The 25,475-nt window shown below is 43.9% G+C and overlaps 4 protein-coding genes across 4 annotated transcripts in view; 3 read left to right on the top strand and 1 right to left on the bottom strand.

Annotated features, from left to right (window-relative positions):
* The window catches only part of LOC143767258 (uncharacterized), a 46,556-nt gene extending 34,860 nt beyond the window's left edge, over positions 1-11,696 (bottom strand). Inside the window, exon 1 of the mRNA XM_077255461.1 lies at positions 11,574-11,696. The gene's annotated coding sequence lies outside the window, so the exon portion shown is untranslated. The remainder of the gene's footprint in view (positions 1-11,573) is intronic.
* Positions 1-25,475, top strand: part of LOC143767223 (uncharacterized) — a 323,645-nt gene that overhangs the window by 104,228 nt on the left and 193,942 nt on the right. The gene's annotated exons all lie outside the window — the stretch shown is intronic.
* LOC143767304 (uncharacterized) lies at positions 7,082-8,941 on the top strand. Its single transcript, XM_077255537.1, has 3 exons — positions 7,082-7,571; positions 7,665-7,824; positions 7,936-8,941. The coding sequence occupies exons 1-3, from the start codon at positions 7,457-7,459 to the stop codon at positions 8,882-8,884; spliced, it is 1,224 nt and encodes a 407-aa protein (XP_077111652.1). The 5' UTR covers positions 7,082-7,456; the 3' UTR covers positions 8,885-8,941.
* LOC143767300 (gastrula zinc finger protein XlCGF66.1-like) overlaps positions 24,935-25,475 on the top strand; it is a 91,134-nt gene continuing 90,593 nt past the window's right edge. Inside the window, exon 1 of the mRNA XM_077255531.1 lies at positions 24,935-24,993. The gene's annotated coding sequence lies outside the window, so the exon portion shown is untranslated. The remainder of the gene's footprint in view (positions 24,994-25,475) is intronic.

The following is a 25,475-nucleotide window of genomic DNA, read 5'->3' as shown; positions in this document are numbered from 1 at the left end:
TTTATTACATACAAGAAAATGATTAAAATTGACAAGGGAACATCACCAAAAATTCCGAAGATAGTACAAAATTGATATAAATTTAGGAACCAAGGTACACACAGAATGTAGTAACGTAAATGCTCAATGTCTAAGTAGCCTAATATAAACTTGCCTATAAACCAGAAAAAAAGGCCTGCTGAATAGCAGGATCCTATATTTAAAGTGACTGTGCAGAAAAGGTATATAAGGCAAAAAATGGCTATATATATATATATGTGCCAAATAACTCTCAATGGAAACTGCTCACTGTCAGAATCCTAGTTATATAATAGCCATGCTGATTATAGGAAATATCAACATGCGGCAACCTTATAACAAATCCATATGGTATGGCAAGTTACTTACAAGTGACCTTTAGATTTCATGCACTATCCCGGACACCCCGACAGCGCCGTTTCGCCATGTGGCTTCCTCAACAGGGGGCATGTGTGCACATGCCCCCTGTTGAGGAAGCCACATGGCGAAACGGCGCTGTCGGGGTGTCCGGGATAGTGCATGAAATCTAAAGGTCACTTGTAAGTAACTTGCCATACCATATGGATTTGTTATAAGGTTGCCGCATGTTGATATTTCCTATAATCAGCATGGCTATTATATAACTAGGATTCTGACAGTGAGCAGTTTCCATTGAGAGTTATTTGGCACATATATATATATATAGCCATTTTTTGCCTTATATACCTTTTCTGCACAGTCACTTTAAATATAGGATCCTGCTATTCAGCAGGCCTTTTTTTCTGGTTTATAGGCAAGTTTATATTAGGCTACTTAGACATTGAGCATTTACGTTACTACATTCTGTGTGTACCTTGGTTCCTAAATTTATATCAATTTTGTACTATCTTCGGAATTTTTGGTGATGTTCCCTTGTCAATTTTAATCATTTTCTTGTATGTAATAAATTAATAAATTTTATAATATATTTGAACTTTTGGCTGTTGCCTCTAAGTTTTCCTCTTTCCTTATGAGGGATGTTGTTCATTGATTATAGGTGTTGAGGTAGTGCCTCATAGGTCGGATTTTGTAATGTATCTAATGTGCATGGGGCCTGAGAATGCTGATTTTTCAGCAACCTTAAAAATAATTTTAGCTCATGAAGATTGTATTTGTTCATTGGATGATTGATGGCCTCTTTAAAAAGATTGATAATTGGGAAACAAGTGTTCCTAGGAATATTTGTTGCAGCTTGTGTAAATATGCTCTTAAAGGGCATAAAATACCTGCCATGCCCAACGTGTCTTCATCCCATGCTATGTTATTGTGTTCTTGCATAAAAAGAGTTCCCTAACACAACTGATAACTGATATGCTGCAGACTTTTAAAAACCTGCATATGTGTACAGCTGGGGTCAGGAGACCCGACTATATGCTCAGACTGTGACACAGGAAAGAACAGTTGGTGCAATATGAATATATCATATTCAAGAATATGATGAAGAGTTAGACGGGGGAGCGTCTCTCAGAGATGAAGTAAAGAGCATAAACACAACAAGTGGATTATGTAAAGGCAGTGATGTGGCACTACAGTGGGGAAGGTGCCTGTTAGGCAGTGATGTGGCACTACAGTGGGGAAGGTGCCTGTAAAGGCAGTGATGTGGCACTACAGTGGGGAAGGTGCCTGTAAAGGCAGTGATGTGGCACTACAGTGGAGAAGGTGCCTGTAAAGGCAGTGATGTGGCACTACAGTGGAGAAGGTGCCTGTAAAGGCAGTGATGTGGCACTACAGTGGGCAAGGTGCCTGTAAATGCAGTGATGTGGCACTACATTGGGGAAGGTGCCTGTAAAGGCAGTGATGTGGCACTACAGTGGGGAAGGTGCCTGTAAAGGCAGTGATGTGGCACTACAGTGGGGAAGGTGCCTGTAAAGGCAGTGATGTGGCACTACAGTGGGGAAGGTGCCTGTAAAGGCAGTGATGTGGCACTACAGTGGAGAAGGTGCCTGTAAAGGCAGTGATGTGGCACTACAGTGGAGAAGGTGCCTGTAAAGGCAGTGATGTCGCACTATAGTGGGCAAGGTGCCTGTAAATGCAGTGATGTGGCACTACATTGGGGAAGGTGCCTGTAAAGGCAGTGATGTGGCACTACAGTGGGGAAGGTGCCTGTAAAGGCAGTGATGTGGCACTACAGTGGGGAAGGTGCCTGTAAAGGCAGTGATGTGGCACTACAGTGGGGAAGGTGCCTGTAAAGGCAGTGATGTGGCACTACAGTGGAGAAGGTGCCTGTAAAGGCAGTGATGTGGCACTACAGTGGAGAAGGTGCCTGTAAAGGCAGTGATGTGGCACTACAGTGGGCAAGGTGCCTGTAAATGCAGTGATGTGGCACTACATTGGGGAAGGTGCCTGTAAAGGCAGTGATGTGGCACTACAGTGGGGAAGGTGCCTGTAAAGGCAGTGATGTGGCACTACAGTGGGGAAGGTGCCTATAATGGCAGTGATGTGGCAGCTCAGTCAATAAAGAAGATAGTAGTAAGGCAATCTGGGGAGAGGAAGAGCGCACAATAGGGCTTTAAATGACCTCGAAATGTGTTGACTTTGTTAACCTGTTAAAATAAAGTCTCTAAGGAAAATATTCGTGGAATTCTATTATCAGCAGCGCATCCAGTAACACTTCACCCGGATATGTTCCAATTAAGAGGCAGATGCTGTCACATGGGTATTCTTGTAATCCCACCCACAATTTCTCCTATTCACCTCATAAAGGGTACACAATCAAAGCACCACTCCCTTCCTGACCATAACGCAGTTAAACGGGGTGGATAGGCGCTGCACTGAACCCTGAACCACTCGGGACCCGGGAGCTCCCTCATTAGGCTTCTTTCACACTTGCGTCGGTACGGGTCCGTCGCTAAGCGTTGGCGCGACGAACTGACGCACGTTGTGAAAATTTGGCACGACGTGGGCAGCGGATGCAGTTTTTCAATGCATCCGCTGCCCATTCTAAAGTCCGGGGAGGAGGGGGCGGAGTTCCGGCCGCACATGCGCGGAAGGAAATGGCGGACGCGATGTATGAAAAAAAGTTCCCTTGAACGTTTTTTCGTGCCGACGGTCCGCCAAAACACGACGCATCCAGTGCACAACGGCAATACAAGTCTATGGGCAAAAAATGCATCCTGCGGGCACATTTGCAGGATCCGTTTTTTCCCCTAAACGACGCATTCCGACGGACGTCACACGACGCAAGTGTGAAAGTAGCCTTAGGCTACTTTCACACTAGCGTTAACTGCATTACGTTTCAAAACGTCTTTTTTCAGAAAAAACGCATCCAGCAAAACTTTTTGCTGGATGCGTTTTTTTCCCATAGACTTGTATTGGCGACGTATGGCGACGGATTGGCATACGTCGTGTACGTTTTACGACGGATGCGTCGAAATTTGGCGACACGTCGTCTCAAAAAAACGTAGATTGTAACGTTTTTTGTCTCCGCCTAAAAAACGTGTCGCGACGCATCCTGCGGCATACGTCGTTGGCTGCAATGGAAGCCTATGAGCGACGGATGCGTCGGGACACGTCGTACGACGCAATACAGCGCTGCAATACGTTTTTTTTACACTGAGCATGCTCAGAAGAAGTATTTTGTTGCCAATTGGCCAGACACCCCCAAATCTATATAAACCTGGCCTGGGCCTTCAACCCCACATATGCCTGCAAGACCCAGAGAGGAGAAGACTGCCAGCAAGACCCCAGCCACAAGACCCCAGCCTGACACAGGAGCCAGCCACTGGAAGGAGCCAGCCACAGGAAGGAGCCAGCCACAGGACTCCAGCCATAAGACCTCAGCCACAAGACCACAGCCTGACACAGGAGCCAGCCACAGGAAGGAGCCAGCCACGGGACTCCAGCCACAAGACTCCAGCCACCATAGAGCCAGTGTGAGTATTGCAATTTTTGTGTGCATCTGTGTGCCTGTGCATTTGTGTGTGTATATGAGGTACTGACTACTGAAAGAGCTTAAAACCTGAAGAGAACCTGAGGCCTGCCATCATCCTGCACCAGCCAGTGCCATGCTAGAGTCCAGATCCACCATGATGCCAGCCACTGTGAAGACCTGCAGCTTCAGCCAAAGGATTGTCAGCCTTTTGTATGTGTGTGTGTGTATGCGTCTTCTGATTGGGTTCACCTTTCTGCCTTTGTTGTACATATGTGTATTTGCCTAAAGCTATGTGCGTGCATGTGGGTATTTTTGTACGGCTGTGTGCTTTTGTATCATGTGCCTGCACCATATTATGCCTTTGCCAATTTTATGCCTGTTCATGTGGGAGGGTATGTGTCCATGTGCAGGATTGCATCAGGGTGTGGTCAGGATTTTCCATCAGTATTTGTACGCCAAAACTAGGAGTGGGTGATAAAAGCAAAAGTATGTCTTTTTTCGTGTTATACTTTACCTAATTTTTACACTCCTGGTTTTGGCTTACAAATACTGATGGAAAATCCTGACCAAATTCTGATGCGATCCTGAATGTGGACACATACCAGGCATGTTTTTGGTGTGCGTCTTGTTGATTGCATGTGCATTTGTCCATGCTGTAATTGGTTATTTGCCTTTTTCTGATGTATTGACTGTATAGTGGTCTGTGCAGCATGTGTTTTTTTTTTTTTTTTTTTTTTAAATCTGATGTGTTTTTTAAAAAAGTCTAGCGGTCTGCAGCTTGTGGTTTGAATGTGAGTGTGGGGTTTTTCTATTTAATAAAAGTGTTGATTTTTTTTAAATTACAGTTATAACCATTTGCAGTTGAAGTACTTGTATTTAAAATAAAGAGCATGTCAGCTCCTAATTGTGATTTAAAAAAAAAAAAAAGAGTGAAAAAAAAATTATAATAAAATGTTTATTAAAAAAATGTCCGTAGTATTATTTCATAAAGGTAAATTTAAAACTGGTGTATGTACCAATGGTTACACATGCAATACAGGGTTGGTTGAGGGCTAATTTTTTTAATAAAGGTTAACCTGTAATTTTTTTTTTTTTTTTTTTTTTGGGGGGGGGGGGGGGAGGTTATTTTTTTCATGTGTCAAATATATTTTTTCTTGGTGTTAAAATTAAAAAAATTTATTTTATGGGACATGGAAATGAATGGTATAACGTGCCACTTTTTGGGGGGGTTTTGGTGTTCACCTGTATGAACATTTCTGACATCATTTTAGTAGGGTGTTTATCATTGAGCATTACCTAGTTCAGGGGGTGGTCTAACTATAGATCCATTATACATATTAACAGATAAACCAGGACCGCTGCCCACCAGGACACAGCCGCTGCCCACCAGGACACAGCTAAAGTGCTAGAAGTAAGTTTTGAAGACCCCAAATCTGCTACTTCAATGTGTAGAGCAGATTGCAAGTGTCTTTTTAACTTACAGATACACCAGGACCACAGCCGCAGCAAGCCGCCTCTAGTCCCAACCAACCAGGACCACAGCCACCAATCTTTTCAAGTAAGTTTTGAAGACCCCAAATCTGCTACTTCAATGTGTAGAGCAGATTGCAAGTGTCTTTTTAACTTACAGATACACCAGGACCACAGCCGCAGCAAGCCGCCTCTAGTCCCAACCAGGACCACAGTCGCAGCAAGCCGCCTCTAGTCCCAACCAACCAGGACCACAGCCACCAATCTTTTCAAGTAAGTTTTGAAGACCCCAAATCTGCTACTTCAATGTGTAGAGCAGATTGCAAGTGTCTTTTTAACTTACAGATACACCAGGACCACAGCCGCAGCAAGCCGCCTCTAGTCCCAACCAGGACCACAGTCGCAGCAAGCCGCCTCTAGTCCCAACCAACCAGGACCACAGCCACCAATCTTTTCAAGTAAGTTTTGAAGACCCCAAATCTGCTACTTCAATGTGTAGAGCAGATTGCAAGTGTCTTTTTAACTTACAGATACACCAGGACCACAGCCGCAGCAAGCCGCCTCTAGTCCCAACCAGGACCACAGTCGCAGCAAGCCGCCTCTAGTCCCAACCAACCAGGACCACAGCCACCAATCTTTTCAAGTAAGTTTTGAAGACCCCAAATCTGCTACTTCAATGTGTAGAGCAGATTGCAAGTGTCTTTTTAACTTACAGATACACCAGGACCACAGCCGCAGCAAGCCGCCTCTAGTCCCAACCAGGACCACAGTCGCAGCAAGCCGCCTCTAGTCCCAACCAACCAGGACCACAGCCACCAATCTTTTCAAGTAAGTTTTGAAGACCCCAAATCTGCTACTTCAATGTGTAGAGCAGATTGCAAGTGTCTTTTTAACTTACAGAGACACCAGGACCACAGCCGCAGCAAGCCGCCTCTAGTCCCAACCAGGACCACAGTCGCAGCAAGCCGCCTCTAGTCCCAACCAACCAGGACCACAGCCACCAATCTTTTCAAGTAAGTTTTGAAGACCCCAAATCTGCTACTTCAATGTGTAGAGCAGATTGCAAGTGTCTTTTTAACTTACAGATACACCAGGACCACAGCCGCAGCAAGCCGCCTCTAGTCCCAACCAACCAGGACCACAGCCACCAATCTTTTCAAGTAAGTTTTGAAGACCCCAAATCTGCTACTTCAATGTGTAGAGCAGATTGCAAGTGTCTTTAACTTACAGATACACCAGGACCACAGCCGCAGCAAGCCGCCTCTAGTCCCAACCAGGACCACAGTCGCAGCAAGCCGCCTCTAGTCCCAACCAACCAGGACCACAGCCACCAATCTTTTCAAGTAAGTTTTGAAGACCCCAAATCTGCTACTTCAATGTGTAGAGCAGATTGCAAGTGTCTTTTTAACTTACAGATACACCAGGGCCGCAGCAAGCTTGAGCAACAATGTCCTCTTCTGACAGCCCTCCTCCACAGCAACAGCGTGTATCGGTAAGTTAACACAAAACTTTTTTTTTTTTTTTTTTTTTTAAATTTCTTTAAATTACATTTTTATGGATAACTACATGCATAAATTATGTTTCAACAGGAAGCTGAATCAGATGAGGAGCTGTCAGAAGGGGGCGAGACGGGTGGAGAGATGCTAGTGGAGGAGGAACCAAGTGTAAGTAGTGGGGAAACAGTTTTTTCGCACATCACACTGCACCATACACAAAACAGATTTTCATACATAACTAAACACAGAAAATATATGCCTACATTACTGAGAATTTGTTTCCTTTATTTCAGGCTGCTGCTGCTGCTGCTCCTGCTGCTGCCGCTGAAGGTTCTCCCAGACAATCCCAGAGTCGGCGGACTCGTCGCCGCGGTTGGCTATCAGTGAGTTTTTTTTTTTTGGGGAGGGGTATTCTATTGGTACTTTAGTGTTTCAGTGTACTAATTTGTTTGTTTTCCTTTTTTTTTTTTTTTTTTTGGCACAGGCTTCACAGCGTGCTCCCGCAGAAGAGGATGATGATGATGACGACATTGATATCGAGAATCTCATCGAGGAGGTTCGCGAGCGGGAGCCGCTGTGGAACATGGCTGACCGCAGGCATGCTGATACCGGTGTCACCCGTCGGCTCTGGGACGAAGTGTGTCGCAACCTGTTTCCAAGGCGGGAGAGCCTTCATCCTCAGCAGCAGAGCAAACTAGGTAAGTATTCACTTTCCAGTGATGTTTTGAGCTGACTGTAATGTATTGCATTTACCAATTTTTGTTTTTTTCTTTTGATTCTTGTCTTCACAGTTGGAAAGATTAGGAAGCGGTGGCGGTCACTGAGGGATCGCTTTAAGAGGGAATTCAATGATGAGATGAAGGCCCCGAGTGGCTCTGCAGGAAGGAAGAGGAGCAAATATAAATATGGCCAGGCCCTCTCCTTCCTGAGGCGAACAATGCTAAGCAGAGTGTAAGTATTCTACAGCCCACTAATAACCATGTTAACCTGTCTACTTAGTTTGCTTTCAGTCAGGGCTTTTTCATTCCAATGTATTAATTTCATTTGTTTTTTCTTTCACAGCACCTTCTCCAGCCACCGGGCGCCTGCATCTTCCTCTGCGCCCTCTGGAGCGATCCCTCCTGAGTCCGCCACTGAGGGCCACGTCGGTAGGCCCCACACCTCTGTCCCCTCCTCTGACCCCTCCTCTGACCCCTCTGTCCCCTCCACTTCATCCGTCCCAAGCAGTGGAGCATTATTGCAGCCTTCATTGCTCGCATCTGATGCTGAACAGATAGCGTTTCCTTTACCCCACCCCTCTGATCCTGCCACCTCGACACCACCATTAGGTTCGTGGCGGCAGCGACAGAGGGGTCAGGAAAAGAGCTATGCTCCTGAGTTCTTGCACCTGAATGCATCCTTCCAAGGCTCTTTCAAAATTTTGGGAGAGCAAGTGACTGCTGGTTTCAACATGGTGCAGTCACGCATCAGTGAAACAAGCCGTGAAACCAGCAGTCGCTTGGATAGGCTGCATTCAGCTGTAAGTCCCGATCCGGCCAATATTTTTTTTAACTCCATGCTCAGGACCATGGAGAAACTATCTTTTGAGCAACAGATGCGGGTAATGAATACCTGCCATAATGCTCTACTGCAGGCCGTTAACGAGTCTACCCACACACCTCGCCACACCTCCACTCCAATTCCACACCATACCCAGCATTACCAAACCCAGCCCCAATACCCACACCAGCACCATTACCAAACCCAGTCCCACTACCCTACCCAGTCACAATACCCAACCCAGTCCCCACAACAATCCCGGCCCCAAGACCAAATTACTTCCCCAATGTTTTCCTTACTCAACTTTTCTCTTCCCCCTACCCCAACACCACCCCCCTCTGGTCAGCCTCTTGGTTTACCCCCCCCTTCCACTGCACCCCAAACAAGTAGGGTTTCCCCACCTATCGACGTGGTCCAACCTTCCTGCCCCTCCTCCTCTCATATCTCCACCCAACAGTTTCAAGATTTGTAAATACGATGTTTAGTTTTTTTTTGCAAAATCTTTCAAAAACAAATTTGATATTAAAAAAAAATATTTTTTGTTGGCAAAAAAAAAAAAAAAAAAGAGTTAAAATAAAATTCTGAATATAAAATTCTACTCTGTGTGTGTGTCTGGATTTATTAAGGTAATATAATAAAAAAGGTTTTAATAAAAACAAACACCGAACATTTTAAAGGTATAACAAAACGATTTTACTAGCAAGAAAACCATGCTTTTTGGCCCTTTTTTTTTTTTTTTTTTTTTGGGCAGAAACACATTTTTTACATAAACAAAACACATGGGAAACTGGTTACACAATCATGTCTTGCCACGGGATCCGCCCGACAGGTGAGACAAAATAATCGGCAAACTGGTCCCTCATCCTTGTAACTGAACTTGTAGAGCGAACCGAGCTGCTGCGGTAGTCCCACAAGGTGGTCTCCAACTCTTCATCATCCAAGGAAACGGGCTCCTTTGAAAGGACAAAGTTGTGGAGCACCACACAGGCTTTAACGACCTCGTCTATAGTTGTTGTTTTCAACTTGATAGCCGTCAGCAGAACCCGCCACTTCGCCGTCAATATGCCAAAGGAACACTCCACGACTCTTCGTGCTCTAGTAAGCCGGTAATTAAAGACCCGCTTGGTATGGTTTAAGTTCCGGCTACTGTACGGTTTCAGTAGGTGCGGCGACAGTTGAAAGGCTTCATCACCTACAAAAACATATTCCAGGGCTGGGTCATTGGTTCCTGGCAGTGGTCTGGCTGGCGGTAAATCGTAGCTCTCTCCATAAAGGCAACGACCCATCGGAGAGTTTTTAAGAACTTGTGAATCGTTGGACCGTCCATACGCTCCTATGTCCACGGCAAGGAACCTGCAGTTGGCATCTGCAATAGCCATAAGGACGATGGAGAAATACTTCTTATAATTATAATACTCCGATCCTGTTCCTGCCGGTTTCGCAATCCTTATATGTTTCCCGTCAACTGCACCCACACAATTAGGGAAATTGCAAATTTGCTGAAACTCTTCAGCACTTCGCAACCAGATTTCCATGGATGGTTGGGGGATATACTCTGGTTGCAAAGTGGTCCAAACAGCCCGACATGTGTCCTTCACTATTCCAGAGATAGTTGAAATGCCCAGCCTGAACTGATAATGGAGCGAAGTCATAGATTCACCCGTAGCTAGGAAACTTTAAAAAAAAAAAAAAAAAAAAAAACCATGTTAGAAAAAATTGCACAGACCAACAAGTTTTAATATGGCACTGTTAATTTTTTTTTAAGGACGGGACACCCAATAAAACCAGCATGAAACCGGTGTAAAAAAACAGTGGAATGTCCGCCAAGAAAACCCAAATTACATGCTGCAGAAAATAGTGCGCAGTATGTCAGCGCAGTATTGTCTGCAGCATGTAATATAACATTCAAAATGACCAATGACAGAAAAAAAACAGTTGCATGTCATCAAACCCAAAAAAAACAAAAAAACAAAAAAAAAAAAATGCAGAAAATGCAACGCAATATTTCAGCGCAGTATTTTCTGCAGTCTGTTATCTAACATTCAATATCAGCAATGACATTTAAATAAAGCAGTGGACTGTCCGCAAAGAAAACCAAAATTACATGCTGCAGAAAATAGTGCGCATTATGCCAGCGCAGTATTGTCTGCAGCATGTAATATAACATTCAAAATGACCAATGACAGAAAAAAAAACAGTTGCATGTCATCAAACCCAAAAACAAAAAAAACAAAAAAAAAAACTGCAGAAAATGCAACGCAATATTTCAGCACAGTATTTTCTGCAGTCTGTTAACATTCAATATCAGCAATGACATTTAAATAAAGCAGTTGAATGTCCGCCAAGAAAACCAAAACTACATGCTGCAGAAAATAGTGCGCAATATGCCAGCGCAGTATTTTCTGCAGCATGTAATATAACATTCAATATCAGCAATGAAATAAAAAAAAGAGGCTTACCGCAGGGTCACCATCAGCCGCTCCGCCGGTGTGATGGCAAGCCTCATCCTTGTATCCTGTCTTCGGATGACATCCTCCAGTTTTGCAAGCAAAAAATCGAAATGTTCAATCCTCATCCGCACGTAGTTGTGGAATTTGTGTGGATTGTGCCGCAACTCCAGGTACAGAGTGGACTGGACACCCCGGGTCATCCGTAGTTGATTAATCGGATGTATCCAGAGTCGCCTCCGTCTCCGTTGCTGCAGAAGCATCCTACGCCTTTCCGCTGCCGCCTCCTTCTCCCGCACTATGATATCCAGGCGATTCGTCTCAAAGATAACGTCGGTAACCAAACTAGCAATCCTCCCAAGAACACCTTCCATCGCTGCCACAAAACTAAAACCCACAAAGATGGGCTGTAAATACAGTACTATATAGTTTTTCAAATTTTCCAGTAGCCAATCAAATTTTGGGAGCCTCCCCTTTTAAAAACGGATCCGTCGGAAAAACGGATGCAACGGATGGTAAAACGTATGCAACGTATATAACGCATCCAGTATTTTCGACGGAAACGTTTAGCGGATTTGCGACGGATCCGTCGAAATGCTGGATGCGTGGCATACGTTTGTCACCGTTTTTCACTTTTTTGACGCATCCGTTTTTTCGGCAAAAAAACGGATTTGCGACGTAATGCAGTTAACGCTAGTGTGAAACTAGCCTTACCTGTCAACAGTGCAGACGTCTTCTCTCACACTCTCACAGGGAGCTGCATCCTACACTTCCTGCAAAATGGAGACGGGGCTCCTCCCCTCCATGTGACTGATCACATGACTGTGACATCACCACAGGTCCTGTGCGCACAGAACAGTCATATATCTAGTGTTGAGTAGCGATTTAGTTTGGTTATGTCTAGATCGGAGGGAATTTTTTGTGATCCTCATTTTAGCCACTCCACTGTAGACAGTTCAGTACTGAAGTGACTCGTTCAGAGTTGATTCCTTGAGCTCCTCATACAGATTCCATTCTAGTCCCCTCTAATGTTTTTTTTTTTATGGATGTGTTATGGAATTTCTCAAGGTTTTAATGGAGCAGACATCACAGGTCAGACAGGAAGATTCTTTACATGGTTCTATATTTTATGTATTTGGGTAAAAAAAAATGTTGTCCTGATTTATAAAACTTGCATTTTTATTGTCACTTTTTAAAATATAAATAATCACGCTCAGCGCTGATTGTTCAGTGTCACCAGAATGTAACGTCTCAAGTTTGTCATTGTCCTATCCGAAGCTGCAACATTGTGAGGAGTGGGCGTAGCTTCATGGGGAGAAAGAGAGCAACCGACCGTCATCATAGAAGAGCACAACCGACAGTCATCATAAAAAAGAGCACAAACGACAGTCATCATAACAGCACAACTGACATTCATAAAAGAGCGCCACCGTCAGTCATCATAACAGAGTGCCACCGACAGTCATCATAAAAGAGCGCAACCGACAGTCATCATAAGAGTGCAACCTACAATCATAAGAGCACAACCAACAGTCATCATAAAAGAGCACAACTGACTGTCATCATAAAAGAGCGCCACCGACAACATAAAAGAGCACAACCGACAGTCACCATAAAAGAGCGCAACTGACAGTCATCATAAAAAAGTGCAAATGACAGTCATCATAAAAGAGCACAAATGACAGTTATAAAAGAGCGCAACCGACAGTCATCATAAAAGAGCGCAACCGACAGTCATCATAAAAGAGCGCAAACCAATCGCCCAAACCAATCGATCGACATGAACCGATCGCGCTGGGACCCAGGATCGCTCCTCAGGACCGTAACCCCTCCAAAGGACCAAATACTGCAGCGAACTGTGTACCATGCGTGATTCCACAATCTGTTCCACCTCATACTCCATCTGCCCATTGAGAGAAACCGAAGGTGGAGGGGATGGAGACCCATCAGAGGAAGGTACAAATGGCTTCAGGAGAGATTTATGGAACACATTGGGGATCCGAAGAGACAAAGGTAGACATAAGAAAAAGGAAACTAGATTGACAACTTCAATTACCTCACACGGACCTATAAATCTGGGACCCAGCTTAACCCCTTCACCCCGAAGCTTATTTTCACCTAAGTGACAGGGCCAGTTTTTACAATTCTGACCACTGTCACTTTAAGGTCATAACTCTGAAATGCTTCAACGGATCCTGGTGATTCTGAGACTGTTTTATTGTGACATATTGTACATTATGACAGTGATAAAACTTCTTCGATATGACTTGCATGTATTTGTGAAAAAAATGGAAATTTGACGAATATTGTGAAAATTTAGCAATTTTCAAACTTTAATTTTTTTTGCCCTTAAATTAGAGAGTTATATCACATAATATAGTTAATAAACAACATTTCCCACATGTCTGCTTTACATCAGCACAATTTTGGAAACATAATTTTTTTTGTTAGGGAGTTTTAAGGGTTAAAAGTTGACCAGCGATTTCTCATTTTTGCAACAAAATTTGCAAAACCATTTTTTTTAGGGACCACCTCACACTTGAAGTGACTTTAAGGGGTCTATATGACAGAAAATTCCCAAAAGTGACACCATTCTAAAAACTGCACCCCTCAAGGTACTCAAAACCACATTCAAAAAATTTATTAACCCTTCAGGTGCTTCACAGGAATTTTTGGAATGTTTAAAAAAATTGAACATTTAACTTTTTTTTCACAATTTTTACTTCAGATCCAATTTGTTTTATTTTTACCAAGGGTAACAGGAGAAATTGGACCACAAACGTCATTGTACAATTTGTCCTGAGTATGCCAATACCCCATATGTTGGGGTAAACCATTGTTTGGGCACATGGCAGAGCTCGGAAGGGAAGGCGCGCCATTTGACTTTTCAATGCAAAATTTCCTGGAATTGAGAGCGGACACCATGTTGTGTTTGGAGAGCCCCTGATGTGCCTAAACAGTGGAAACCCCCCACAAGTGACATTTTTGAAAGTAGACCCTCTAAGGAACTAATCTAGATGTGTGGTGAGCACTTTGAACCTCCAAGTGCTTCACAGAAGTTTATAATGTAGAGCCGTAAATAAAAAATCATATATCTTTTCACCCCAAATTTTTTATTTTCCCAAGGGTAACAGGATAAATTGGACCCCAAAAGTTGTTGTGCAATTTGTCCTGGGTACACTGATACTTCATATATGGGGATAAACCACTGTTTGAGTGCATGGCAGAGCTCAGAAGGGAAGGAGCGCCGTTTGACTTTTCAATGCAAAATTGGCTGGAATTGAGATCGGAACCCATGTCGCGTTTGGAGAGCCCCTGACGTGCCTAAACAGTGGAAACCCCCCACAAGTGACCCCATTTTGGAAAGAAGACCCCCTAAGGAACTTATCTAGATGTGTGGTGAGCACTTTTAACCCCCAATTGTTTCACTAAAGTTTAGAATGTAGATCCGTGAAAATTAAAAAAAAAACATTTTTTCTTTCCACAAAATGAAGTTTTAGCCCGCAGTTTTTTTTCCCCAAGGGTAACAGGAGAAATTGGACCACAAAAGTTGTTGTCCAATTTGTCCTGAGTATGCTGATACCCCATATATGGGGGGGAACCACTGTTTGGGTGCATGGCAGAGCTCGGAAAGGAAGGAGCGCCGTTTGAAATGCAGACTTAGATAGATTGGTCTGCAGGTGTCATGTTGCATTTGCAGAGCCCCTGATGTACCTAAACAGTAGAAACCCCCCACAAGTGACCCCATATTGGAAACTAGACCCCCCAAGGAACTTATCTAGATGTGTTGTGAAAACTTTGAACCAACAAGTGTTTCACTACAGTTTATAACGCAGAGCCGTGAAAATAAAAAATATATTTTTTTCCACAAAAATGATATTTTAGCCCCCAAATTTTTATTTTCCCAAGGGTAACAGGACAAATTGGACCCCAAAAGTTGTCCAATTTGTCCTGAGAATGCTGATACCCCATATGTGGGGGGGAACCACTGTTTGGGCGCACGGGACAACTCGGAAGGGAAGGAGCACTGTTTTCGTTTTTCAACGCAGAATTGGCTGGAATAGAGATCGGACACCATGTCGCGTTTGGAGAGCCCCTGATGTGCCTAAACAGTGGAAACCCTATTCTAACTGAAACCCTAACCCTAGCTCTAACCCTAACCCTAGCCCTAAGCCTAGCCCTAACCCTAGCCCTAACCCTAACCCTAATGGGAAAATGGAAATAATTTTTTTTTCCTTTATTTGGGGAATTTTTTTTTTTTTACTTTCTACCATTGTCCCAGGGTGGAACAACACTATATTAGATCAGATCGCTGATCTGACACTGTGCATAGCACTGTGTCAGATCAGTGATCTGACACGCAGTGCAGGAGGCTTTCTGCTCTCAGCAGGCGCCGGCTAGCCACGTCACTCCATGACTCGGAAGGAGTCCCGCGGCCATCTTGGATCCGGGGACTCCTTCCGGATCACCGGAGCAATGCGATCGCATAGCGTTGCTCCGGTGGGAGAGCGCAGGGAGCCCCCGTCCCTGAGCGATCCCCCTCTATGCTGCTGTCACTACTGACAGTGGCATCAGAGGGGTTAAATGCCCGCGATCGGCGCTAGCGCCGATCGTGGGCATTGCTGCGGGGTGTCAGCTGTCATATACAGCTGACACCTGCACCCGATCACCGCAGCGCTCAGCGTGAGAACGCGTTGATCGGTGCGCCATACTAGTACTGCGGCTGGCACAAATGCAGTGCCGGCAGTGCAATACTAGTACGGCGCATGTCACGAAGGGGTTAACAAAAGGAACTTTCAGCCGAATGTTCTTGGTAGACAACGATACTTTATCTCCCACCAAGAAAATGGGTCCTGTAGATCATCGTTTATCCGCAAACTGTTTGTGTGCCATGAGCTTCCCAATGTTTCTCTAATCCTCGCCCCACACCTCCCTCAGCTGCTGAATGGCCAAATCAGCCCCTGGACACACCGAGTCTATCCTGTAAAATTCACCAAAATGGGGATGAAAGCCATAATTACAAAAGAACGGAGAGGTGCCCGTGGATTGATTAATACGATTATTAAAGGCAAACTCAGCCACTGGTATCAAAGAACACCAATCGTCCTGCTGGGACGTGGCAAGACACTGCAAAATTTGTTCAAGAGAATGATTGGTCCTCTCTGTCTGACTATTAGTTTTGGGATGATTGGCCAAGGAGAAGGCCAAAGTAATACCTAACCTTTTACAAAAAGCTCTCCAGAATTTGGACACAAATTGTACCCCCATCTGAAACCACATTCAAAGGCACACCATGCAATCACACCGCATGCTCAACAAACAACCTAGAAAGTGCTTCAGCATTAGGCAGTCCCCCCAAAGGTACAAAATGCACCTGTTTACTGAATCTATCCACCACCACCCAGACCACAGTTTTGCCATTGGAAGGAGGGAGATCAGTGATAAAGTCCATGTATAAATGAGTCGAAGGTCTATCCGGAATTGGCAATGGCACTAATTCCCCGGCCGGCCAGTTATGAGAGCTTTTAGAATGGGCACAAGTATCATGGGAAGACACAAACACCGCGACATCGGAAGCCATAGAAGACCACCAAATTAGCCTAGCAATAGCTCTACGAGTGGCTGAGATTACAGGATGCCCACTAAGAGCAGAATCGTTGAACTCCTGGAGCACCCTAAACCGGTACTGGACCAGAACAAAGAGCTTGTTGTCAGGCAATGATGGAGAAGCAAGAGACTGAGCCTCATGATTCTCCTGCTCCAATTCTGAGGACACCACTGCCACCATCACCCCGTGCTGAAGAATGGAGGAAGGAGGTTCGGAGGTGATATCGGATCCAAGCTGCGTGATAAGGCATCCGCCTTGACATTCTTGGAACCAGGCTGAAAAGTGATAGAAAAATCGTGGGAAAAAAAGTGACCACCTAGCCTGTCTGGGAGTCAAACACTTGGCCGACTCAATATAAGACAGGTTCTTGTGGTCCGTAATCACCTTGATCCGATGAACAGCCTCCTCCAAAAAGTTCCTCCATTCTTCAAAGGCCAACTTGATAGCTAAAAGCTCCCGATTCCCAACATCATAATTCCTCTCAGCTGGAGAGAATTTTTTCGAGAAGAAAGCACAGGGCCTCAAGTTGGGCAAAGTGACGGGTCCTTAGGACAACACTGCCCCCACCCCACCTCCGACGCATCCACCTCAACGATGAACGGTTCAGATGGATCAGGCTGAACTAAAACAGAGGCAGACAAAAAGCATTTCTTTAATAAAGCAAACGCCTCCACAGCCGGAGCTGACCAGTTTTTGAGATAAGCCCCCTTACGAATAAGATTCGAGAGTGGCTTGAACAACTGGAAAACCCTTTAATGAATTTCCTATAATAGTTTGCAAACCCCAGAAAACATTGAAGACCCTTTAAATCTCTGGGTTGCACCCAATCCACCATGGTCCGTGCCTTCCTACGGTCCATACGAAACCCCCTGTCAGACAGAATGAACCCCAGAAAGGACAATTCTTGGACAAAAAAAATGTGCATTTTTCAGGTTTTGCAAAGAGTGAGATCTCCCGTAACTTCCGGAGAACCGTACATACATGATCCATGTGAACTCGTTTGTTAGATGAAAACACAAGGATATCATCTAAATACACCACCATAAAGTGCCCAATAAAATCAGAAAATACATGGTTGATAAAATTCTGAAAAACAGCTGTCGCATTAATGAGATCAAAGGGCATAACCAAATTCTCATATAACCCTTCAGAAGTGAGAAATGCCGTTTTCGACTCATCCTCTTCCCGAATATCGATTAGATTATATGCTCCCCTGAGGTTCAATTTAGAAAACCATTTGGCACCCGACAATTGAGTGTAAAAATCAGGGATGAGCGGGACGGATAGGTATTGCTCACTGTGATTTTATTTAATTCCCGAAAACCGAGGCACGGCCGCAAACCACCATATTTTTTTTTTTTTTTTACAAAAAAGAATCCAGCCACCACAGGAGAGACAGAGAGATGGATGTGGCCTTTACGTAAGCTTTCAGAAATATACTCCTTCATAGCGGTTCGCTCCGGGCCAGACAGGTTGAACACATGGGCCTTGGACAATTTAGCACCTAGAACCAGATTAATAGTACAGTCAAAAGGGTGGTGTGGTGGTAAGACCTCGACCTCCTTTTTGGAAAAAAACATCCTCAAAATTCAGCCGCTTGTTAGTCGGTGGGCAGGAGGAACAGTCCTTTTTCCAATGTCCGGCATCTCCACAGTAAAAACACAGCTTTCCTTCACGTTGCCGTCTCCTCTGCTTCTCCTTGAGGTTGGTGGCCCCCACCTCCATAGGTTCAGATGGTGGCAAAACAATAGGATTAGCAGGGAGCAACGGAAGCTCTCGCTGTGTAACACCTCTCTCACAGCCTCCGATCCATACGGATCATAGCCTCCTCCAATGAGCTGGGTGGTGGATGGAGATCCAGAGCGTCCTTCAGGTGATCCAACAATCCTCCCCTGAACTGACATCTTAGCACAGAGTCATCCCAGGACACCTCAGTGGACTATCAAAGGAACTCGGAGCTATACCATTCAGCCGAGAGCTTACCCTGAAAGAGACTCATGATTGTGTCCTCTCAGATTACTTCCCCCTCAGAGAACACATGACAATTTAAATTTTAAACAATGCAAGGCTCTGAGAGAACTGAGATCTATGAAGGATCTAGTCATGAAGAGAGCAGACAAGGGAGGAAATGTGTTATGGCCTTATGGACAAATATGAGAAGGAAGCAACTTGGTTACAGATCTTGCTATAAAAAGCGGGAAAAAAATCCAACTGTAGCTCTCAGTAATGAACTCTTTACCATGCTTAAAATGGCTGTTGACAACAATATTATCACTAAATATGTTTGAGGGATTGGTGGATGATAGTACTGTAACCCTGACTTTACACCTTCTACCGAAGGTGCATAAGGACATCATAGAACCACCGGGACACCCGATAGTTTTGGGTAATACCAGCTTATGTGAGCCAGAATGCAGGTTCCTTGACTATTATTTAAAACCTCTTGTGCAAAATCTCCCCTCGTATATTAGAGACTCGATGGAACTTTTGATCAGACTACAGGAAATCACATTCGATCATGATATCAAAATGGCTACAGATGATGTTGAGTCTTTATATACTTGTATTGATCATGAGGACAGGATCAAGACGGCGGAGTTCTATCTCCACACAACCGAATCATCACCTGGTGGACCTCCTGTTAACCCTATTCATTTCATACTCACAAATAATTATTTTTTATTTAAGGGCAGAATATACCTGCAAACAAGAGGTACCGCTATGGGTGCATCCTGCATGCCTTCATATCTGGGCCTCTTTCTGGGTTTTTGGGAACACAGTATTGACTTCCCAGGTGGTGATCGAGGTGCGGTACACATGTGGGTCCACTTTAGATGATCCTTTCATCATCTGACAAGGGGGGGACATGATCTGAATGCTTTTCTTGATAAACTCAATGAAAATCGATTGAGCATCCATCTAACTTATGCATTGAGGTCAAAGGAAATTGACTTCCTAGATTTTAAAATAAAAAAAATGGATGATGGATCTATTTCTATTGATAAATATAGGAAAGCACTGCTGTAAACTCTCTTCTCAGTGCTAGATTCTCTCATCCTCCACAGGTAATTAAATCAATTCCAATGGGACTTTTTCTTAGAGCTTGACGCATTTGTTCTATCGATGAATTGAATTGTTCTACAGCCAAGCCAATGAACTAAAAAGAGATTCAAGGCAAGACATTATAACAACAATGTCATTCAACAAGGATACGACCACCTTCTTAAAATGCATCCACCAAAAAGGATCAACAGGTGAGACTAATTACCCCATATCATTGTCAATCGAGGGAAATGAGGGACATTTTTAGAAGGTATTGGCCAACACCAAAAAGAGCTCCAACACTTAATGACATGTTAGTTCGGAGTCATTACATCCCTACTTTCCCTTCACAATTTCTATTTATAGGCCAACAAAGCCAAAAATGGGGTTGCTACCTCTGCGGATCGCATGGTGCATGCCCCCAAGTAGATAGAGCCTTTGACTTCTCTGGCTCATCTAATGGACTTACGTTCAAAATCATACAATTCATTAACTGTCGTTCCACTGGCATTATACACTCACCGGCCACTTTATTAGGTACACCTGTCCATCTTCTTGTTAACACTTAATTTCTAATCAGCCAATCACATGGCGGCAACTCAGTGCATTTAGGCATGTAGACATGGTCAAGACAATCTCCTGCAGTTCAAACCGAGCATCAGTATGGGGAAGAAAGGTGATTTGAGTGCCTTTGAACGTGGCATGGTTGTTGGTGCCAGAAGGGCTGGTCTGAGTATTTCAGAAACTGCTGATCTACTGGGATTTTCACGCACAACCATCTCTAGGGTTTACAGAGAATGGTCCGAAAAAGAAAAAAAATCCAGTGAGCGGCAGTTCTGTGGGTGGAAATGCCTTGTTGATGCCAGAGGTCAGAGGAGAATGGGCAGACTGGTTCGAGCTGATAGAAAGGCAACAGTGACTCAAATCGCCACCCGTTACAACCAAGGTAGGCCTAAGAGCATCTCTGAACGCACAGTGCGTCGAACTTTGAGGCAGATGGGCTACAGCAGCAGAAGACCACACCGGGTACCACTCCTTTCAGCTAAGAACAGGAAACTGAGGCTACAATTTGTACAAGCTCATCGAAATTGGACAGTAGAAGATTGGAAAAACGTTGCTTGGTCTGATGAGTCTCGATTTCTGCTGCGACATTCGGATGGTAGGGTCAGAATTTGGCGTAAACAACATGAAAGCATGGATCCATCCTGCCTTGTATGGAGCATCTTTGGGATGTGCAGCCGACAAATCTGCGGCAACTGTGTGATGCCATCATGTCAATATGGACCAAAATCTCTGAGGAATGCTTCCAGCACCTTGTTGAATCTATGCCACGAAGAATTGAGGCAGTTCTGAAGGCAAAAGGGGGTCCAACCCGTTACTAGCATGGTGTACCTAATAAAGTGGCCGGTGAGTGTATATTGGACTATATGCTCATTAAAATTAATATATGCAGGCCTGACATCACTAGAGTTCAGAGTTAGAATTTTGGAACATATCAGAGACAAAAAATGCTGCTAGAATTGTGGCACTGGATATATTGTTGAAATAAAAAAACCTTCCCAAGCATTTTAGACTATCGCGATTGCAATTGGCAGCTACTCCAATTTTGGGGTATAGATATGGTTCATGTTGGGGCTAGGGGTGGTAACTTTGTTAGGATGCTGCATCAAAGGGACATCAAATGGATCACCACACTTGATACTGTTAAACCAACTAATTATTTAGTTTGTTTTGCTAATTTCCTTTAGAACGCTACGCACTGCAGTGTATGGGGTCATAGCTATGGGGGTCTTGATTTACTCATTATCATATTTGCTGCATATAATAATAAAGTGGCGATATTGGTCTGAATTAACTCTTATAGTGGTTACCCTCACATGACAGAATTTTCTTATGTACTGTGAGCCTGCAAATGCTTTTCTTTGTATTACATGAAGGATTATATCTCTGAAAGTTTTGCTAAGGGACATATTAGACCCTCCTCTTTGCTCATAGCGGCGGGTTCTTCTTTATTAAGAAAGATGGGGATCTGTGTTGCTTGTTAGATTTTCGTGAGTTAAACCGGATTACTATCCAAGACTTTCAGCTGTCCGCTTTATCAGGGCTGGTTATCAAGAATAGATGGGTCCTCACGCCGTTTTTTAAATTATTTAATTAAATAATTTAAAAAACAATGTTTGGTCCTCCCATTTTTGGCATCCGGACAATCTAAAGCTGGTATTCTCAGGCTGGTAAGTAGTCAAGGATATTGCCCCCCCAGCCTAAAAATAGCAGCCTGCAGCCACCCCAGAAAAGGCACATCTATTAGATGTGCCAATTGTGGCACATTGCCCGGCTCTTCCCACTTGCCCCGTGGTGGTGGCAACTGAGGCTCATATTTGTGAGGTTCATATCATCATTGTATTTTCTGGTGACATCAAGCCTAGCAGTTAGTAATGGATAGGCATCTACAAGACGCCTATCCATTACTAACCCCATAGTCTTATTTTCATAGTCTTATTGTCAGTAAAAAAACACCCAGAATAAAGTCCTTTATTTGAACTAAAAATGCAAACCGGTTTGCAAATTTATTTAAAACTAACAAACACTATCATATACTTGGCAGGAGTGGGGAAAATAGGTATTTGATACACTGACAATTTTGAAAGTTTTCCCACCTCCAAAGAATGAAGATGTCTGCAATTTTTATCATAGGTACACCTCAACTGTGAGAGATAGAATCTAAAAATGCAAAAAAAAAAAACAGAAAATCACATTGTATGATTTTTAAATAATTAGATTGCATTTTATTGCATGAAATAAGTATAATGATCACCTACCACCCAGCAAGAATTCTGGCTCTCACAGACCTGTTAGTTTTTCTAACATTCTGTAATGCTGTAGATAAGCCCCCGATCAGACAAACAAAATGCCGCTTCACGTATCGCCAAGACACAGCTGGTATATTTTAACTATGATTGGATTGATATTTAAAGCGCTGTTTGGGGGACCAGAGCATATCCACCTTGAGAAAGACACCACGAGTGTCGGAACGCGCGAGTCCGGGTTTCCCGGAGGCTGGACTGTACGCTTGGGCGACCCTCTGACTGTATCAGGGCCGGGGCTAAGTATTGACTTTCTGCCTTATTTTGATCTCACTTCTGTGGGATTACGGTTAGGTGATCTTTTGGCACCCCATTGTACTATTGGACAATACACGGTCCGGATTGGGACCTTTGATTAGTATATATTGTTCAACCACATAGATTTAGGAGGGACATTACTTATTCATTAGGCTATATTTTTCTAGTCTTAATTGTTGAAATTGTACTGTGATTCGGATTATAGTGGAGTTCCCTGCTTCTTAAGTGTATTGTACTGCTGTGAATTTTTTGCACATGTTATTTCCAGCCTAGAGGTAACCACTTTATGGGTATTTAACCATTTATTTATGGATCTGTACTTATGTAAACCATTCTCTAAGGATTTTTAAATGGTTTTTATGTGTGTTTTTGGTTTTGTAATAAAGCCTTTGAAATCTTGACTGTTGTGAGTGATCCCTGTCATGTGCATGTATCTGTTTCTCAAATTTCCAGATAAGCCCCCGATGTATCCTGAAAGATAAGAAAAATAGGTTAGATTATACTCTCCCAAGGGCGGTCCCGCTGCGGTGGGCGTCGCAGTCCGGTCTGGGGCCTCCCATCTTCTTACGTTGACGTCCTCTTCTTGTCTTCACGCTGCGGCTCCGGTTCAAGCGTACTCTGTCTGCCCTGTTGATGGCAGAGAAAAGTACTGCAGTGTGCTGGCGCCGGGTCTCTCTCACCTTTCCCGGCGGCTGCGCACTGCAGTACTTTGCTCTGCCCTCAACAGGGCAGACAAAGTACGCCTGCGCCGGAGCCGCAGCGTGAAGACAAGAAGAGGACGTCATCGTAAGAAGATGGGAGGCTCCGGACCGCGACGCCCATCGGACCGGACCGAACCACTCCTGGGTGAGTATATTATAACCTCTTTTTCTCATCCTTTAGGATACATCGGGGCCTTATCTACAGCATTCCAGAATGCTGTAGCTAAGCCCCTGATGCTGGTGGGCTTAGCTCACCTTCGATTTTGGGGGTGAGAGGTTCCCTTTAATTACACCTGTTTGAACTCGTTACCTGTAAATAACACCTGTCCACGCAATCAATCACATTCTAATCTCTCCACCATGGCCAACACCAAAGAGCTGTCTAAGGACACCAGGGACAAAAATTGTAGACCTGCACAAGGTTGGGATGTTCTACAGGACAATAGGTATGCATTTTGGTGACAGTGCAACAACTTTTGGCACAATTATTTGAAAATGTAAGAAACACAAGATGACTGTCAATCTTCCTTTGTCTGGGGCTCCATACAAGATCTCAACTCATGGGGTAAGGATGATTCTGATAAAGGTCAGAAATCAGCCCAGAACTACATGGGAGGACCTGGTCAATGACCTGAAGAGAGCTGTGACCACATTCTCAAACATAACTGTTAGTAACACACTAAGCCTGCTCATGCCAGCACATGTGCGGTTCACCAATGACCATCGGAATGATCCAGAGAAGGCATGGGAGAATGTCATGTGGTCAGATGAGATCTAAATAGAAGTTTTTGGTATCAACTCCACTCATGTTTGGAGGAAGAAGGATGAGTACAACCTCAAGAACACCATCCCAACCCTGAAGAATGGTAGGGAAACACCATACTTCATGGGTGCTTTTCTGCAAAGGGGACAGGATGACTGCACCGTACTGAAAGGAAGATAGATGGGTTTATGTACAGCGAGATTTTGGCCAACAACCTCCATCCTTCAGTAAGAGCATTGACGATGGGTTGTGGCTGGGTCTTCCAACATGACAATGACCCGAAACACACAGCCTGGACAAGTAATGAGTGGCTCCGTAAGAAGCATTTCAAGGTCATGGAGTGGCCTAGCCAGTCTCTTGACCTGAACCGAATAGAAAATCTTTGGAGGGAGCTGAAACTCAATGTCGCCCAGCGACAGCCCCGAAACCTGAAAGATCTGGATAAGATGTGTATGGAAAAGAGGGACAAAATCCCTGCTGCAGTGTGTGCAATTGTGGTCAAAAACTACAGGAAATGTCTGACCTCTGTAACTGCAAACAAAGGTTTCTGTAACAAATATTAAGTCCTGCTTTTCCATTTTATCAAGTACGTATTTCACACAACAAAATGCAAATTAATTATGTAAGAATCACACAATGTGATTTTCTGGATTTTTTTAGATTGTGCCTCTCATAGTTGAAGTGTACCTACGATAAAAATTACAGACCTCTCCATTCTTTGTAGGTGGGAAAACTTGTAAAATCGGCAGTGTATCAAATACTCATTTTCCCCACTGTATGACTGTTCTGTGCGCACAGGACCTGTGATGATGTCATAGTCATGTGATCAGTCCCATGGAGGGGAGGAGCCAGTCTCCATTTTGCTCCATGTGAGAGAAGACGTCTGCACTGGTGACAGGTAATGAGGGAGCAGGGAGTGTGTGATGGGGAACAGGATTAAACCCTAATGGGTTTAAGGTCGGGGTCTCTCTGACCCCTAGAATATACAGCGGGAACTCTTTTTAGGAATATTTATGAATTAATTTGACCTGAAACTCCATCAGATTCTCACACAAGTCCTAAATCTATTTCATTTTATGAGGTAATAACTCTGGAATACGTTAATGGATCCCACTGATTCTGAGACTGTTTTCTTATGATATACTGTACTTCATGATAGTTGTAAAATGTATTCGATATAACTTGTGCTGATTTGTGAAAATATCAGAAATTTGGCAAAAGTTCAGCAATTTTCAAATTTGTAATTTGTATGCCCTTAAACCAGAGAGTTACAGTACAGACCAAAAGTTTGGACACACCTTCTCATTTAAAGATTTTTCTGTATTTTCATGACTATGAAAATTGTACATTCACACTGAAGGCATCAAAACTATGAATTAA

Source organism: Ranitomeya variabilis, chromosome 4, assembly GCF_051348905.1.
Source record: "Ranitomeya variabilis isolate aRanVar5 chromosome 4, aRanVar5.hap1, whole genome shotgun sequence".
Taxonomy (NCBI): Eukaryota; Metazoa; Chordata; class Amphibia; order Anura; family Dendrobatidae; genus Ranitomeya; species Ranitomeya variabilis.
The sequence above is the reverse complement of the archived record's forward strand: the minus strand, read 5'-3'. Positions and strand labels throughout refer to the sequence as shown.

Coding starts and splice junctions, on each gene's coding strand:
- LOC143767304 (XM_077255537.1), top strand. CDS start 7,457: ATGGCTGACCGCAGGCATGCTGATACCGGTGTCACCCGTCGGCTCTGG. Junction 7,572..7,664: donor TCAGCAGCAGAGCAAACTAG/GTAAGTATTCAC, acceptor TTGTCTTCACAG/TTGGAAAGATTAGGAAGCGG. Junction 7,825..7,935: donor CGAACAATGCTAAGCAGAGT/GTAAGTATTCTA, acceptor TTTCTTTCACAG/CACCTTCTCCAGCCACCGGG.